Genomic DNA, 15,605 nt, shown 5'->3' with positions numbered 1-15,605 from the left:
GTGATAACGACGACGTATTGAAATCTTCTTTGTCCCGATATACCACTCACACAGTAGTTAAATGTTGTACACGCACTATAAAATATTCAATTCATTATAAAGTCAAAACCCTTTCTGAGATATATACGTCTTTGTAGGGCTCTTGCTCGTAGACACCATTAACCACAATGCACCGCGGTCTAAACACGAAACGTGATTTGTTACTGAAACTCGTTCCAGGAAGTGATTTCCATTTGCCGACCGAAAATCCTCGTCTACTTTTTCGTTCTTTCAGTGGGTATATGCTGTTTTAATTGTACAAGTGTGGTTTTCTCGATTTTATGTTAGTATTTGTAGAGTTTCTCAATGTAGTATCTAGTTAATTTGTAGGCGTGTCTTATGCACTGCAGTGTTATATAACGTGTACACCTGTTTACCCATGTAAACGCTCAAACTGGTGTGGCGACAATGAACTTTCATCATGATGACTTGCCAAACAGTGTTTCCTCACACAAACTATTGCACCATATCCCATTGCCCTCAGTCAGACAACATGGCCGGCAGAAGAGTTGTGGCGTTCCCTTCCTCAGCTGAGCTTGGCCCGGCGCTGGCCCGGCTGGTGACCTCTCGGGCGGAGCGGGCGGTCGGCTCCCGGGGCAGGTTCACCCTGGCCCTCTCCGGAGGGAGCCTGGTGACCATGCTCGGCAAAGAGCTGCTTGCTACGCCCGGCCTGGACTGCAGCAAGTGGCTGGTGGGCTTCTGCGACGAGAGAGTGGTGCCATTTGACAACCCTGACAGCACCTATGGCCTCTACAAGGTACCTGCTAAGAAAGGTATTTACTTGAATGCATGCAGAACTAACATTTATCTTTTTTTTGTCCTAGAGTAATTTATTTTCAAAGATCAACATCCCAGAGGACGCAATCTTAGCCATTGACTTCTCACTTCCAGTGAACGAGTGCGCTGAGGATTACTCTCGCAAACTGAGAAAGGTTCGTCATCCTTTCGATAGCCGTGTGTGATTTGACGTGTTGAATTATTTTACATCATGTCACGTGGCTTCGAAAACACACGCAGGCATTCCCCGATGACAACATTCCCGTGTTTGACCTGCTCCTGTTGGGCATGGGGCCTGATGGACACACATGCTCCCTCTTCCCCGGACACCCTCTTCTTGAGGTGAGGCCTGCACTTGTCACGAGATGTATCGTTTTTAAATCTGGACCGGATCCAGATTGGATTGATATCTTCTTACCAAGTATACTATATTTTCCAATTGCCTCTGCATACACTATATGAATGACATCTGGATTCATTTAACAGTATCTAACCCTGCAGAGAAAAATTATTAAAATATGCAATCTGGATTAAATTCCATCTTCTGATCCTTCACGCATGGATTCAAATATCTTCCTAATACACAATGTCGATCTAATCCAGATTAGATGTACTGTTTAATTATCCTACTTCCAAATATACAATATGGATCAGAGGTCAATCAAATTGATATTCACACCTACGGGCAATTTAGAGTCTTCAATCAACCTAGCACGCATGTTTTTGGGATGTGGGAGGAAACCGGAGTGCCCGGAGAAAAGGCACGCAGGCACGGGGAGAACATGAAAACTCCAAACACAGGCGGGGCCGGGATTTGAACCCCGGTCCTCAGAACTGTGAGGCAGATGTGCTAACCAGTCTCCCACTGTGCCGGCTGCACGCAATACATATAATAAAAAAATATATGTATGTATGATGGAGGTGGAAGAAAAAAGTACAGTGATTTAATGCAGTTCTGTCACCATCATAAAATCTTTATTAACTGCACAGATTTAAGTTACCTTTTAACATTTCTAACTGTCATATGTGTATAATTAGAAGTTATTCCTTGTATAATACAACCAAAATCACACAGTGGGTTATTCATAGATTTACCAAGGTCAGCCGCCTTTTAATGTCTGCGCATTATGTTACTCGATATATTTGTTACGCATGCTTGTGTGGTGAGTTTCGGCAACTGGACGACTGTAAACAAAATAAGCGTCTTTGCTCGCACCCGGTGAGCAGGAGAGCCAGAAGATCGTGGCTCCCATCAGCGACTCCCCCAAACCACCGCCGGAGCGCGTGACCATGACCTTTCCGGTGGTGAACGCCGCCCGCTGCGCCGCTTTCGTTTCCACCGGGGGAAGCAAAGCGCCCGTTTTGAAGGTAAAAGCGTTCACGTACCGTATTGGCGCACTGCTCGGTCGATGTGCAGTAATGCTGAGCGTTTCCCTGCAGGAGGTTCTGGAGGGACGAGAGGGTCCGCCGTTCCCGGCAGCCCGCGTCTCCCCGACAAACGGGGAGCTGTTGTGGCTCATCGACGAGCCCGCCGCCGCTGCCTTGACTATGAAGGTGGAGAGGCTGGCTTCTGGGGCCAAACTTTAGAACTTTCCAACGACCAAGAAGCTGGAATCCTTCTTTCATTCCCAGTGATCGTTTTGTCCAGACCAAATGGAGACTTACTGAGGAGAGAGGCTTGTGTGTTCTTCGCACTTACCGGAAGATTCGACATGTTTGCCTATGTCTAGAAGCATAGAAAAGTCTAATAATTTAGCGTTATTTTTGTAGTATGAGGACAATAAATACATGTTTGATGATTGTGTTTAAGATTGTGGAAAAGGAACGCAGATTGTCAGGTCTACTTGCTCTCAGCGGCCACCTGCAGCATGCAACGGGGTCAATGCAAAGCTAGCGATGCACTCTAGGCTCGAACCCATAACCTTTCGACTGCGAGGCAGAAGAGCAAACCACCGGCACAGTTTGCAGATTCAAAAATGAATGCAAGAAAAAAAAAAGGGAAAACTAGCAGCAAGGGTTTTTTTTATTTTTAACCATCGTTTGGTTCATCATCATTTTAATATCTCATACAAGAAGAATTTTCTTCACACTTTTAAAGACATTTTAATGTAATACAGATGTGTAAAACTCATTTTTATTTCAGGCGACTTAATAGTTATGGTTTTCCTCAGTGGGTTTGCTATATGACTGTGAAACCTGCGTTGCACACTGCATATTTTTAACAACAAATTTCATTTTAAATCAGAAGTCATGGGAAATAGTGACAAGTTGCCAAACATAAATACAGGCTGGCCCAAAAGTCACTATTTCATATTTCATTCGGACCGAACGATACCTACAATTACATAATAAAGATGTACAAACATGTACTATTGTTTGATTTCTATTAAGGATGGATTTGGTGAAAAAGGAAAATGCAATTCTGGCCCAGATATTTGAGCCAAAATAAACAGGAACAAATCCATTTGGCAAGAAACATGAAGTTTGGGACATTCGAGTGTGCGGGTGTACGTAATGAAATGTTTAATGCATGAAGACACGACTTTTATTTTTTTGGGGGGGGGGGCTGATTGATTCATTTGAATATTATTGCTCTCTCGGTGAGTTTGGGAGGTTACTGCAGGACGTGGTGAAATCTCTTGTTTTCCAGGGCCCATCCCCTTTAACATGACACCCTCCTCCCCTTTAAGTCCCAACTTTGCAGCCCCGCTACTCGAGTTAAGCATCTTTTTTTTTTTTTTTTTCCTTTTCGTCCCCCCCCTCCTGTGATGATCATGCGCAGAACCTCCTCATAGCACAGTGTTTATTTCTTTGATCCGTGCGGAGGGACTCGCCATGACGCGCGGCGTCCTCGTCGCTCTGCTGTGGCTGCTGGCCGGCTTGCGCACGCCCTCCCTGGGCTACTTCGCCGAGGAGCGCTGGAGCCCCGAGTCTCCTCTTCTGGCTCCCCGGGTCGTCCTCGCCCTCATCTGCCGCAACTCGGAGCACTCGCTGCCCTACGTGCTGGGAGCCGTGGAGCGGCTCGACTACCCCAAGGAGCGCATCGCCGTGTGGTGAGAGACAAATCCCTCTTACAAATCATTCAAAGTGGACGTTTTGATGGCTGTGGTGTGTTTATTAACAATCCGCAATATGTATGAAGTTGTGCAGCACATGTGTACACTACATTATTGATCTGTAGACGTGGAGGGGACGGGGGCGGGATTTTGGTTTTTGGGGGTCCAGTTTTGCACACACCACGAGCTGCATGTTAACTGTGCAGGGATTTTTAATTTTTTTTAATTTTTTTAGCTGTTTGTTGAGTTTGTAGTCAGGAGAAATCCACATTTCCCTGCTTAAATCTGAGTGCTGAGAGATGAGCGGTCACACTAATGCTGTCATGCGTCATAACTGTCTTATCATCTTATCATAGGATGCAAACATTAACCCCCCCCCCCCATAAAATATCCCAATTTATGACTAATTTTGTGGAAAAACTCTCAGCGTTCCCCCATTTGGAGCATGTCACATACTGCTAATTATGTAAATGCAGAGAGACAGGCTTTCACACGAATATATTTTTCTATGACTGCTGTCAATCAAACATTCCCGTTAATGCTTGTTTTGTGCATTTCGACACATTTTGTTTAAATGCTGAGAGTCGAGCATTCACATAAAAACCAACCGAGTTTACCACTCATTTTGGTGTGGGTGCACTCATGTCTGACAACGAGGCACTCTAAATCGGCCACGCTAGCCCTAAGCCCCGGTCCACGTGCTAGATGTCAAATCTGACCTTTTCTAACCCCCTTCCCGCTCTTTCGCCTTTCTCTGCATGAAACGCGCACACTCATGGCTGACAACGAGGCGCTCTAACAGACTATTTGAATGGAAGATGCATTTTTGGGTCGTAGGCATACCCGCACGTCGGAATCGTACCTTATAACCGCTGAGGCGAATGAAGCCGCTCATTTTCTTATAAAGTGTGTGTGTGTATGTGTGGAGGGGGGGGGCACTTATGCCAGACTCCAAAATGCCTCACTCGGCACTGTTTTAGCCACGCCCATACAAAAAAAAATGGAAATTTGAAATGGTGAAAAACAGTCTAATTCTATAGCGCCACAACTGACTACGACATACTGCAGTTCTCCGTCTGTGCACACGCTTCCAGCAATTATCCTCCCACATGTATTATGTAACGAGAAACAAATCTCTGAATTCTCTTACGCACAATTTTTATTTAAAATTATTATTATTTTTTTTATTTTAACTTTTATTTAAAATTGTGTCTAAGAACTGTAATCAGCTCTTTCTCAAGCAAAAGTGAGGGGCGGTACAAGGTTCCGCGTTTCTCTGCTCTTAGCTTAACAACATGCCGCAACAGCCCACCCGCACCTAAACCCTAAGGAGGTATGCTTATCGCGCACCGGCTTCACTTTATGCAGCGCCTTTCGTGTGGGCCAAGCAGTTAATTGCCCCACCACCCCTCCCAACCCTCCCCCCGCCATCTCGTTTTGGTGCCGCTCCAAAATGGGCCTGAAGTGACAACAGTTTTATACATACAGCTGTGTTGTTTTGTAAACAAATGCACATGTGGAAGAATTTTTTTTTTTTTTTTTGTAAACAAACCATCTGAAATGGCTTCGGTGTTGACATTGGAGACCTTACACTCAAGATGCAAGCGAAAATAATCATTTAGAAAAAAAACTACTTGCGACTGCACCGCCAACAAGCTTTGGACAAACATTTGTTGGAGCCGAGAGAGTGCGTGTAATGTTTGACGACTTGTAGACGAGCGATGGCTTAGCAGGGAGCTGCTTCAGTGTTCTCTCACAGCCATGAGAAATGTGTCCCAGTCCTGACCGTCTGGATGGAGTCCATGTGCGGGTTGGGGCCGGGGGGGTTGAAATACCAACGCTGCAGCTGATGGTTGACCTGCAACACAACCCGGAGCTGTTGTATATGTTGGTGCTGCTTTGTTGAACGCCTACTAGGACTTTGTTAGCCTTAAGTTATTTAGTGACAGCAATTTGTGAGACAACCATTCACGCTAATGCTTTCATGCATGAAAATGTTTTTGTGAATGTGTTGATTCAGGAGAAACTCAAAATCCCAGGCCTTTAATTCACCCATTGGGACCAAGTAACTTTGTGTTACTAGTGTGGAATGCTGAATGACTAGCATTCACACTAAAGCTATCATGCATAAAAAGGTTTTTTGTGAGTATTTTGTGTATGTAAAAAACTGAAGAATCCCAGCAAGTATGAGTAGTCGAAATCTGCGAGGAGTGAGTAGCAAACTGTATGAATGTTAATAGACAAGCATTCACACATGCTAACATGCATCCAAAATCCCTTTTTAAAATAAAATAAATAAAATAATTAAATAAATAAATAAATAAATAAAGTGTTTTAAAATCTTTTTGGTACGTATCCAATTCCTGTACGCACAAGCATTAATACCAGTACTCGAAACTATGGCATCAGTTCATGCAGCCTCGTTGGCGCAGTAGGCAGCGCGTCAGTCTCATAATCTGAAGGTCGTGAGTTCGAGCCTCACACGGGGCATTGTCTTTTTTTTTTTTTTTTTTTTTTTTCTTTTCTGCTGGGCTGGTCGTTCTAATGTTTACCAAAGCAGGTCTGTCTGTTTGAACCCCGCCCTCCTCCTCCAGTGGCCTTTTAAGTGAGTGAATGAACTCAGGTCAAAGGGAAGTCATCATTGTGCACATGGGCTAGTGGGCTAACAGAGTTACACAAATCTTTTTTTCACTCCTCTCATCAGAATCAGCTTTATTGGAAAAGTATGTCAAATTACACGTTTGTCTTCTGTAGTTGGAGCTTTTGTAATACGACAGCGAAAAAAAAAGGCACAATAACAAAATGTACATTTTAACAACAAAGTTCAGACTGAGAGTCATTAAGCAATGTGAACTTGTGAAGTGTCAGTTGTGCGGTGATACTGATACTTTGTGGACAGCCTATATGACTTACATATTTGTCATGAAAAAGCTTAAAACAATGAATGAATTGTTAGTTTTCTCTATTGCCAATCAAGGTAATGCAACTCGCCATCCCATTGAAATGCGCGGGTGTCCCCCGTGTTGTGCTTTTTTGTTTTGTATTGTGAACGCCTGCGGTCATTCCTACAGCTGCACTCAATGTGATGCTGTTACACAACTAGCGGGGTCGTGTTTTTCTGCTTTTGTTACAGCAAGGTACATTACGGGCCTTCAGATGTTGACAGCGTCGTATTTAGTATTTATTACATTTCGACAGGGTGGCGACTGATCATAACGAGGACAACACCACGGCTATCCTGCGTGATTGGCTCGTCAATGTGCAGAATCTTTATCATTATGTGGAGTGGAGGCCCAAAGAGGAGCCCAGGTTGGTTCCTTGTGTTAGTGCTTGCTGAAGTTTTCGACAAGTTCCAAGACGAGCTCTGACTGTCTCTTGTAGGCACTACGAGGACGAAGAGGGTCCCAAGGGATGGCCGGACCCCCGTTACCAGCACGTTATGAAGCTGCGGCAAGTTGCGCTGGAGTCAGCCCGTGAGATGTGGGCCGACTACTTCATGGTATGTTGACTGAGGGCGCAATGTTCAAACGTTCTTGTACAATGAGTGTAATGTGATAGTTCCTTGGCAATTATTCCCGATTACTGACACCTTACATATTGGAAAGAAATACGACTTCAAATTAATTGGAAAAAAAAAAGGTCACGGCATGCTCGGTCATGCACAGGCAATTGCAATCCCGCAATGTAGCTGTTAGATAATTAATGCAATATCTCTTCATGCAAGGTATTCAGGATGACAGCCGACTAGGAATATTCCAGTCAAAAAAGGCTACGGCAAACTGTCTCGCACAGGCATGCGCAGGTGTGCTATTTACGTAGATATTGAGTAATTATTGAGGCGGCTTCCTTCAGCAGGTTTTCCAGAATAACTGACTCCGTGTACAAAAAAATAAACAGAATGAAAATTAACAGAACGACTCGAAATAATTCTCAGTAATAAAAAAAAAAAAAAAAACTGTGATCCCGCGTGTGCAGAATTGTTCGTGTTGTATAATTAATACAATCGCTCCTCTTGTACAATAGAAATGAGCAGAACTAGTACAAATAGTTCATAGTCAAAAGAGTCCACTCAAGTCAAACACGGGAAAATGCATGTGCTTAATTTGCGTGGACATAATTAATCAGTTTGCTCCCGTCACCACTTCTTTACGATAACCAGCATCGTGTACAATTAGAAATGAACAGAATGACTACAAATAATTTGGTCAAAAAGACGCGTTCATAAAAGAGATCTTCTCCCTCTATTATTCCGAAACCTTGCACAATAGAAATGAACAGAATCATAGAAATGATTCTCTGTAAATAAGAAACAAAATAATAGAAAAAAGGTCCATGCATAGAAATATAAATTTGTGCCATGTTTGTGTCATGTAATGATAGTTAATGGCGCCTCGTGCCATATATTCGCGATAACCTCCACCTAACCTGCACAATAGAAATCAACATAAATGCTACAAATAATCCAGTCCAAAAAAATCCTTGGAATATTCTGTCACATGCACACGAGTAATGTTTGCATGTATAATTAACAAGGCGGCTCTTCTGGCCCTGTTATTCAGCACAAGTGCCAGTGTGCACAGTAGAAATAAACAAACCATCTCGAAATAATCCAATCAAAAAACTCCAAAGAACAAACGAGCACGTGTTCATTCAATGTACATGTCATATAATTCATGTAACGGCTCGTCTCGCCACTTACTCATGATGACCGCCACCTTGCACAATAGAAATAAACAGAATTCTGCAAGTCTGGCACAGTTTGAATGGCCCAGTGAATACAGCCCTAAATGCAGTTTTCTGGGGAGAAAAAACACTTTCCAAGTACAGCAAAGATCCCAGACTCCACGCTGGTGTATCTTTGTCGTCCAATAATAGTCAACGGATAAGTACAGGGACATTTTTGGCTCTGGAAATCATATTGAAATTGGACCCTGTCATATTTTTCTCATGCTTTTCGGTTCTGGCGTGGTTCTTCTGCGATGTCTCCTTGCAATTGCACCAAGATGAACCTCTGCGCTTGTTTCTATTTGTACTCCCAAGCCTCGCCCACTCACTGCAGCTTGAGCTCAGGGTATAATTTTGCCGCATGTAAAATCCAAAAGCTTTTGCAGGATTGTTGAGTTCCAAATGTTCTTTCAACTTTTTTGACTTTTTACATTTTAATAACATGTACACAACCCTTCAACAGTTTGAGGTCACCCAGATAATTTCATGTTTTTCATCAAACCACACCGTTGTATATATACACTACCCTTGAAAAGTTCGGGGATCACTTAGAAATGTCCTTATTTTTGCAAGAAAATTGTGTTTTATTGTGTTTTTGATTAAGAAAATGTTACCTTTATGGAAAAAAGTGCTTTTCCTTAAAAAAAAAAAAAAAAAAAAAAGACATTTTGTATGTGACCCCAAACCTTCGATATCTAGTAAATATACAGTATATAGTATGTATCACGTGCACACCAGAAGGGGCAGCACAATTTCCATTGAGTTGAAGCAAAAACAACAGTTTAATTCTTTACCTTAGATTTAATTATGTAATTACTGTCTGTTTTTATATCGTACAATATTATATTAGTGCTTTTTTTCTTATTAAAAAAACACAAATCACTTTTTTTTTTGGGTGGGGGGGGAGGCATGGAACTGATTAATAGCATTTCCATTCACTTCAACTGGGAAAGATGATTTGAGATACCAGTGTTGTGTGTTGTTAGCATGCTCATGGGACAAATAAAAGTTGTATCTCAAGGCACCACTATATTATATTATTCATATTATCATTTGTTGGCCACCCACTTGTGCAGTTGATGGACTGCGACAACCTGCTCACCAACACGAACGTCCTCTGGAGTCTCATGAGCGAGAATAAGACAGTCATCGCTCCCATGCTGGATTCCCGTGCGGCCTATTCCAACTTCTGGTGCGGAATGACCAGCCAGGTACTCGCTGTGTTCTTCTTATTGATGACGACGACAATAACGAACGTCCGACAAATGGCGTTTTTTTTCTTCGCCAGGGCTACTACAAGCGCACCCCGGCCTACATGCCCATGAGGAAGCGTGTGCGTAAGGGCTGTTTTGCAGTGCCAATGGTGCACTCCACCTTCCTGATCGACCTCCGGAAGGAGGCGTCCAGGCAGCTGGCCTTCCACCCGCCGCACCCGGAGTACAACTGGGCCTACGACGACATCATCGTGTTCGCCTACTCCGCTCGGATGGCAGGTAAAGAAAGACCATGTCCACAAAAACTTTTATTCAATAAAAAAAAAAAAAAAAAAAAAAAAAATCATATTTATTTTCAAATGTGATATTCATACGATCAGTTGACAAGTATGATTCCCCTTTTCCTTCATTTGCCAATGCTGTTACTGTGCCTTTTTCCAGAAAGGCCTTTCTTCAAGCTTTTGATTGGCTATGACAGTTTTTTAAAGTCTAAAGCAGCGGCAGCTTAATAAAAAAAAAAAAAAAAAGAAGAAAAATGAATATTATGTATACAGGTGGAGCTAAAATATATATATATAAAACTGTAGAAAACATCATTTATTTAAATAGTTTATTACAAAATGTTTACTCATCTATAGAGTCACTCCACAATTTTGAAATAATTTTGAAAATTATAGATTAAAGCTAACTAAAATACCAAATTCACCATATTATTTATTATATTTTCAACCTGATAAGGGTCCTGTTAAAGGCAATATGAAATTATTTTTACTTCTTACAATTCAAGTGGATACAGCTTGGGAAAATCATTAAAAGCATTACAACATACGCCGTTGATGCTGTAATATTAAAAAAAATAAAAAGGTGCGCCATATTTGATGCGATGTTCAAAAACTCCCTGACTTGACATTTCACACTGTTGTTAGAGTCTGATTATTTCAGTAACACTATTTTTGTGTCTATAAATGTAAAATAAAGTCTATAAATAGCCCAGAATTGAAGTGTGAATGTCGGAAAACGTTGGGTTGTGTGTAACGTAGCCTGAAGAAAAACAATAGCAGTTAATGATATGCTTACAACTCACTAAAATGGCCTCGTGGTTATGCATGGTTAGAGGTTATAGCCCACATGCTGTGACATATACATTTTAAGTGGATTGTTTATTTTTATACCACTGTTAAGGATAGAGATTTATTATTCTTATTTTTTTAAAGCCACAGAAACGTGCTAAGTTAAAAATACCCTACAGTGTGTATGCGTATAGTGGCTGCGCAGTTTGCCTGCATTGTTTTTACGCTAACCGTGTCATCCTCTGCCTTCGACAGACGTGCAGATGTTCGTGAGCAACCGAGAGACGTACGGCTACATCCCCGTGCCGCTGCGCGCTCACAATACGTTGCAAGACGAGGTCGAGAGCTTTATGCATATCCTGCTGGAGGCTAACGGTGAGCGGTACGACTTTCCGATGTGGCCGCGCTACTAAATTGTCAACTAACACGAGCCTGTCTTTGTAGTGCGACATCTCCCGGTGTTGCCGTCCAATAACATTCCTGCTCCCTCCAAACAACCAGACAAAATGGGCTTTGATGAGGTAGGCTAAGATGATTTCGTCACTCAACGTGCTTCCGTGCTCAATGTGGTCCCACCTCGACTTGCGAGTTACGCAACTTATGAGTTATTGACGATACAGCAAGCTTCCTAATAAGCAGCGGTTTGGCAGATAGTGAGCAATTCTTCCAAAAAGAAGCCAAGTGCTTGCTTCCAGCTGTTCATTGCCACTCCCAGTTGAGCTTTACTCTAAAACTCAACATAAAACAAAAGAGACTTATGAAAGTCAGCTAGCTTAATTCTAACAATAGAAAACGGCAAGTACAGGCTAACAAAACTAGCAGTGATATCACTATAGTTATAAAGCGTTAATAAACAATTTGGATTTGAATAATAATACAATACACACAGGCATGTATTCTTTATCCGCTGCGAGAAACGATTAGTATTACTGCACTTTAATTGCGATGGTTTTCTTCTGTTTCGTCATCAAATCTACATGTAATATGTCTGTACGTACAATACTGCCCCATGGTGGCAGCACGATGCCCCAACAGTTGAATCTTTACAATTTGTTTAATTCTATTGTATGTTTTGAAAAAGTACACTTAGGTAGCGTGTTACTGTGTTTTTCTAGTTCAGTGTTATTTTTTTTATTGTTGCTGGTCTTTTTGGGTGGGACTGGAACAGATTAACGGCAGCTACATTCATTTCAATGGGGAAAGACGATTTGAGGTTACCGTGCGAGTGTTTTGAGATAGGAGCGTGGTCACGGGGCGCATTACACTGGTGAGTCGAGGCACCACTTGTACTGGTACTACTACCTCCTGTGGTTCAGAATGCGCAATCCAAAGGAGTGTGTCTTGTGTGTCCAGGTTTTCATGATCAACCTCCGGAGGCGTAGTGACCGCAGGGAGCGCATGCTGAGAGCTCTCTACGAGCAGGAGATTGACTGCAAGGTCACTGAGGCGGTCGATGGAAAGTGAGTCTGGTTCATGACCAGAAAATCGATTCCGATTCCGACTTTTGGCCCACATCGCGTCGCACCACCTTATCATTCCGCTCGACGTCGTTCCCGTTTCTCTTGTGTGCTTCAAGGGCGTTGAATATCAGTGATGTTCAGGCCATGGGCATCCACATGCTCCCCGGGTACAACGACCCTTATCACGGCCGCCCACTCACCAAAGGAGAGCTGGGATGCTTCCTTTCGCACTACAACATCTGGAACGAGGTCAGCAAATGATGACACAATCATTCAACCCAGATATCCATAACATCATCCACAGACAATTTTATATCCGTTTTTAAAAATGTCCCCGTGTCTTATACTCCCACTTAAGAGCACCTTCAACATTCTTAAGCAAGTAGTTTCGTCAATGAAAAGCTATTGTAATTTTTATAATAAATGGTTGTGTTCAGATTGTAGAGCGCGGCCTGCTGACCTCTCTGGTGATCGAAGACGACCTGCGCTTCGAGGTCTTCTTCAAGCGCCGTCTCATGTACCTGATGAGCGAGATTGAGGACGAAGGGCTCGACTGGGATCTCATGTGAGCTGTATTAAAAACAAAACAACAACAACAAAAAAACACAATCAAATAAAATCCCAATGGCTTTTCATCATAATTGAGCTGGATCCTCCTCGCTCGCTCGTGTTTTGCAGCTACATCGGCCGCAAGCGAATGCAGGTGGAGCGCTCGGAGAAAGCGGTGGCCAACGTCCATAACCTGGTGGAGGCCGACTATTCCTATTGGACTCTGGGTTACATGATATCCTTGCAAGGAGCCGAGAAGCTGCTACGAGCCGAGCCTTTAAAGAGGGTGCTGCCAGTGGACGAGTTTCTACCCATCATGTACAATAAACACCCAGTGTAAGAGTTCTGCACCTTATATATTAAAACACAGATTTTGTTACAAATGGTGGTTTGATTTTTTTTAGTGATATTCTGTCAATTAACCATATCCAACAAGCAACCGTAAAAATTGAAGACTGTTCATTTCTCCGTAGTTGAGAAAAGGTAAAAAGAACATTCTGATGTTTGATGTATCTTGCATTTATTTGTTGAAGTTTGGCTTTCTCGTCCACAGGTCCGATTACATGGAGCAGTTCGAGACGCGCGACCTTAAGGCCTTCTCGGCGGAGCCCCTCCTGGTGTACCCCACCCACTACACGGGCGACTCGGGCTACATCAGCGACACGGAGACGTCCACCGTGTGGGACAACGACAAGATCCGCACGGACTGGGACCGAGGACGCTCGGGCAAAACTCACGAGCAGGCCCGGCTCAGCACCGAGGCCCAGAACTCGGACGTGCTGCAGTCGCCGTTGGACAGCACGGCGCGGGACGAGCTCTGAGACCAACTCTGTCCCCCGCAACCACCAAAAGTACCCTTTCTGTTTTTATAATTTGACACTTTGTGCTTTGGCATCACAGCGGGAGGGTTTGACGGAAAAAAAAAAAAAACCTCACTGCTCATCGAAAATGCACTAGACTTGCCACACGGGATGGCATTTGCAGTACCCGGCATGTGTCTGTCATACAGAAAAGAAGCTTTCTATCTTTCGTTGTCCTGAGGTGACGTTACACTGTGAAAAGCGGAAGATGAATCTAGTAAATGGCTTGACGCGTCTGCTTTGTCTTCTTCTCTGACGTCACCAAACGGAAATGTTCCTTCAGAAAGTAGCTTGTTAATACATCACAGCAAATCTCAGCAATCCACAGATATGTGCACCCGTACCCCCCTAGTATCCTCTGCCGCCGCCTATGCAATTTCCACGTCGCCACATGAACCGGGGCGGGCGGCTCTTCGACAGCGCCGTTGACGAGACGAACCACCCACGTGCGCGTCTCACCGCTTTACCAGCAAAACATTTACAGATGCGCATCAAACACATCCAAACACAAACATAGCAATGTCCTTTTTCTCATGATTAAACATTTGCGTTGACTTGATTGAAGGCTCTTTAAATAAGACGGGACGTAACATTTTTACCATGTTGCTTATTACGTCTCTTTTCTCCGGTTTTAGCATGACGTTAAACGTTTTATAATGACACTCTGCTGCAGATGCGACCTCCGCTGTTTGTATACTTTAAAGCGTTTGCAAGCCGCGACGAGACAAAATAGCCTTCGCTCGCGACATAGCTCGATCTTTTCCGATTAGAACAGATTTGGACGCAGTCCGTCACTCAAGGCGCATTTCTGTAATTATCCGCAGAGACCGGCAGCGTGCGGACTGCCAATGGGATGCCGAGACATCCTTTGTACATCGCCAAAGTTCATGCATTAAAAGTCACAGAAAAACTCAGTTGGAAGAAGTCACAATGACAAAATACTTTTTTTTTTTTTTTTTAACTCGTAATCAGGGGACGTTTTGTTCTTCATTTTTTAACGACGATGAATATAGTTTGCTCTCTTTCTTGTTTTGACTAAGATGAGTAAAAAAAACAAAAAAAAAACAGTTTGACTGAGCTGAGCACATTTTTCTTTATTTTTTTTTAACTATTCTGAGTACATTTTCTTCTAATTTATGACAAAGCTGAGTAAAAAAAAAAAAAAAAAAAGTATATTTTCCTTTATTTTTTTGGCAAAGACGAGCACATTTTTCTTGATTATTTTTGACTAATCTAAGTACACATTTCTTATATATTTTTTAAAAATTGGCTGAATACATCAAATGTTTTTATGGAGGACGTTTTCATTTTTTAAATGAAGCTAAGTACTGATGAAGTTGTGTTAGTGTTTCTTTATTTGTTTACGAAACAGAGTACATTTCCCTACTCTCTTTACTGAACTTAATGTTTTTTTTACTAAGATGAGTGCTTTTAAAAAAAAAAAAAAAAAAAATGTTATAAAAATATTTTTATATTGTGCTTACGGCACAATGATGGAGCAAATTTCTTAACGTGTCGGCCGAGATCACGTGACTTATGTGTCGTGCAGGTGTGGGGAAACTATGGCTGGTGGGCCACGTATAGCCCTCCGGAGAATTTGATCTGGCCCACTTTGCAATCCTCTAAATTATCATTATTATTCCCATTTTTGCCTTTAATTTGATATCCACCTGCACCTTAATTCAACTTTTCACTGCACGTAAGTAGAATGTTTCACCGTATGATCTCTGTGCGTCGCCTGGATAATGGTCAGAGATGACAATAAAACTGAATTTGCATATTAACTGATTGGTACATGTCATATTTTGTATCATCTAATCTCAAACACAAGTGGTTAGCGGAGGTGGGGCCTTTA

At 42.6% G+C, this 15,605-nt stretch overlaps 2 protein-coding genes and 1 non-coding gene across 4 annotated transcripts; all 3 read left to right on the top strand.

Annotated features, from left to right (window-relative positions):
- The first annotated feature begins 209 nt into the window (after nucleotides 1–209).
- On the top strand, nucleotides 210–3,340 carry pgls (6-phosphogluconolactonase). Of its 2 annotated transcripts, none has more exons than XM_061700632.1 (6): nucleotides 210–273; nucleotides 524–796; nucleotides 864–971; nucleotides 1,057–1,158; nucleotides 2,044–2,184; nucleotides 2,257–3,339. In XM_061700632.1, exons 2-6 carry the CDS (start codon nucleotides 533–535, stop codon nucleotides 2,401–2,403), a joined length of 762 nt encoding a protein of 253 aa, XP_061556616.1. In that variant the 5' UTR covers nucleotides 210–273; nucleotides 524–532; the 3' UTR covers nucleotides 2,404–3,339. The 2 variants fall into 2 exon arrangements, with proteins under 2 accessions (XP_061556616.1, XP_061556617.1); XM_061700633.1 differs by having other exon boundaries at nucleotides 246–277; nucleotides 2,257–3,340.
- Nucleotides 3,341–3,578: 238 nt separating this feature from the next.
- Nucleotides 3,579–15,531, top strand: colgalt1a (collagen beta(1-O)galactosyltransferase 1a). The gene is made up of 12 exons (XM_061700207.1): nucleotides 3,579–3,869; nucleotides 7,071–7,181; nucleotides 7,254–7,371; nucleotides 9,674–9,808; nucleotides 9,886–10,090; nucleotides 11,137–11,256; nucleotides 11,326–11,402; nucleotides 12,235–12,341; nucleotides 12,458–12,590; nucleotides 12,779–12,906; nucleotides 13,020–13,226; nucleotides 13,444–15,531. The coding sequence occupies exons 1-12, from the start codon at nucleotides 3,652–3,654 to the stop codon at nucleotides 13,709–13,711; spliced, it is 1,827 nt and encodes a 608-aa protein (XP_061556191.1). The 5' UTR covers nucleotides 3,579–3,651; the 3' UTR covers nucleotides 13,712–15,531.
- Nucleotides 6,290–6,362, top strand: trnam-cau (transfer RNA methionine (anticodon CAU)). The gene has a single exon. It is a non-coding gene; the product is annotated as a tRNA-Met (tRNA).
- Nucleotides 15,532–15,605: the final 74 nt, after the last annotated feature.

The sequence above is a fragment of the Phycodurus eques genome, chromosome 16 (genome assembly GCF_024500275.1).
Source record: "Phycodurus eques isolate BA_2022a chromosome 16, UOR_Pequ_1.1, whole genome shotgun sequence".
In the NCBI taxonomy this organism is placed as follows: Eukaryota; Metazoa; Chordata; class Actinopteri; order Syngnathiformes; family Syngnathidae; genus Phycodurus; species Phycodurus eques.
This window is presented reverse-complemented; position numbering and strand designations above follow the sequence as displayed.

Excerpts from the sequence above, each read along its gene's own strand:
- pgls (XM_061700633.1), top strand. The coding sequence starts at position 533 with ATGGCCGGCAGAAGAGTTGTGGCGTTCCCTTCCTCAGCTGAGCTTGGC. Across the intron at positions 972-1,056 it reads ACTCTCGCAAACTGAGAAAG|GCATTCCCCGATGACAACAT; the intron begins GTTCGTCATCCT and ends AAACACACGCAG. Across the intron at positions 2,185-2,256 it reads GCAAAGCGCCCGTTTTGAAG|GAGGTTCTGGAGGGACGAGA; the intron begins GTAAAAGCGTTC and ends GTTTCCCTGCAG.
- colgalt1a (XM_061700207.1), top strand. The coding sequence starts at position 3,652 with ATGACGCGCGGCGTCCTCGTCGCTCTGCTGTGGCTGCTGGCCGGCTTG. Across the intron at positions 11,257-11,325 it reads TATCCTGCTGGAGGCTAACG|TGCGACATCTCCCGGTGTTG; the intron begins GTGAGCGGTACG and ends CTGTCTTTGTAG. Across the intron at positions 12,591-12,778 it reads ACTACAACATCTGGAACGAG|ATTGTAGAGCGCGGCCTGCT; the intron begins GTCAGCAAATGA and ends GGTTGTGTTCAG.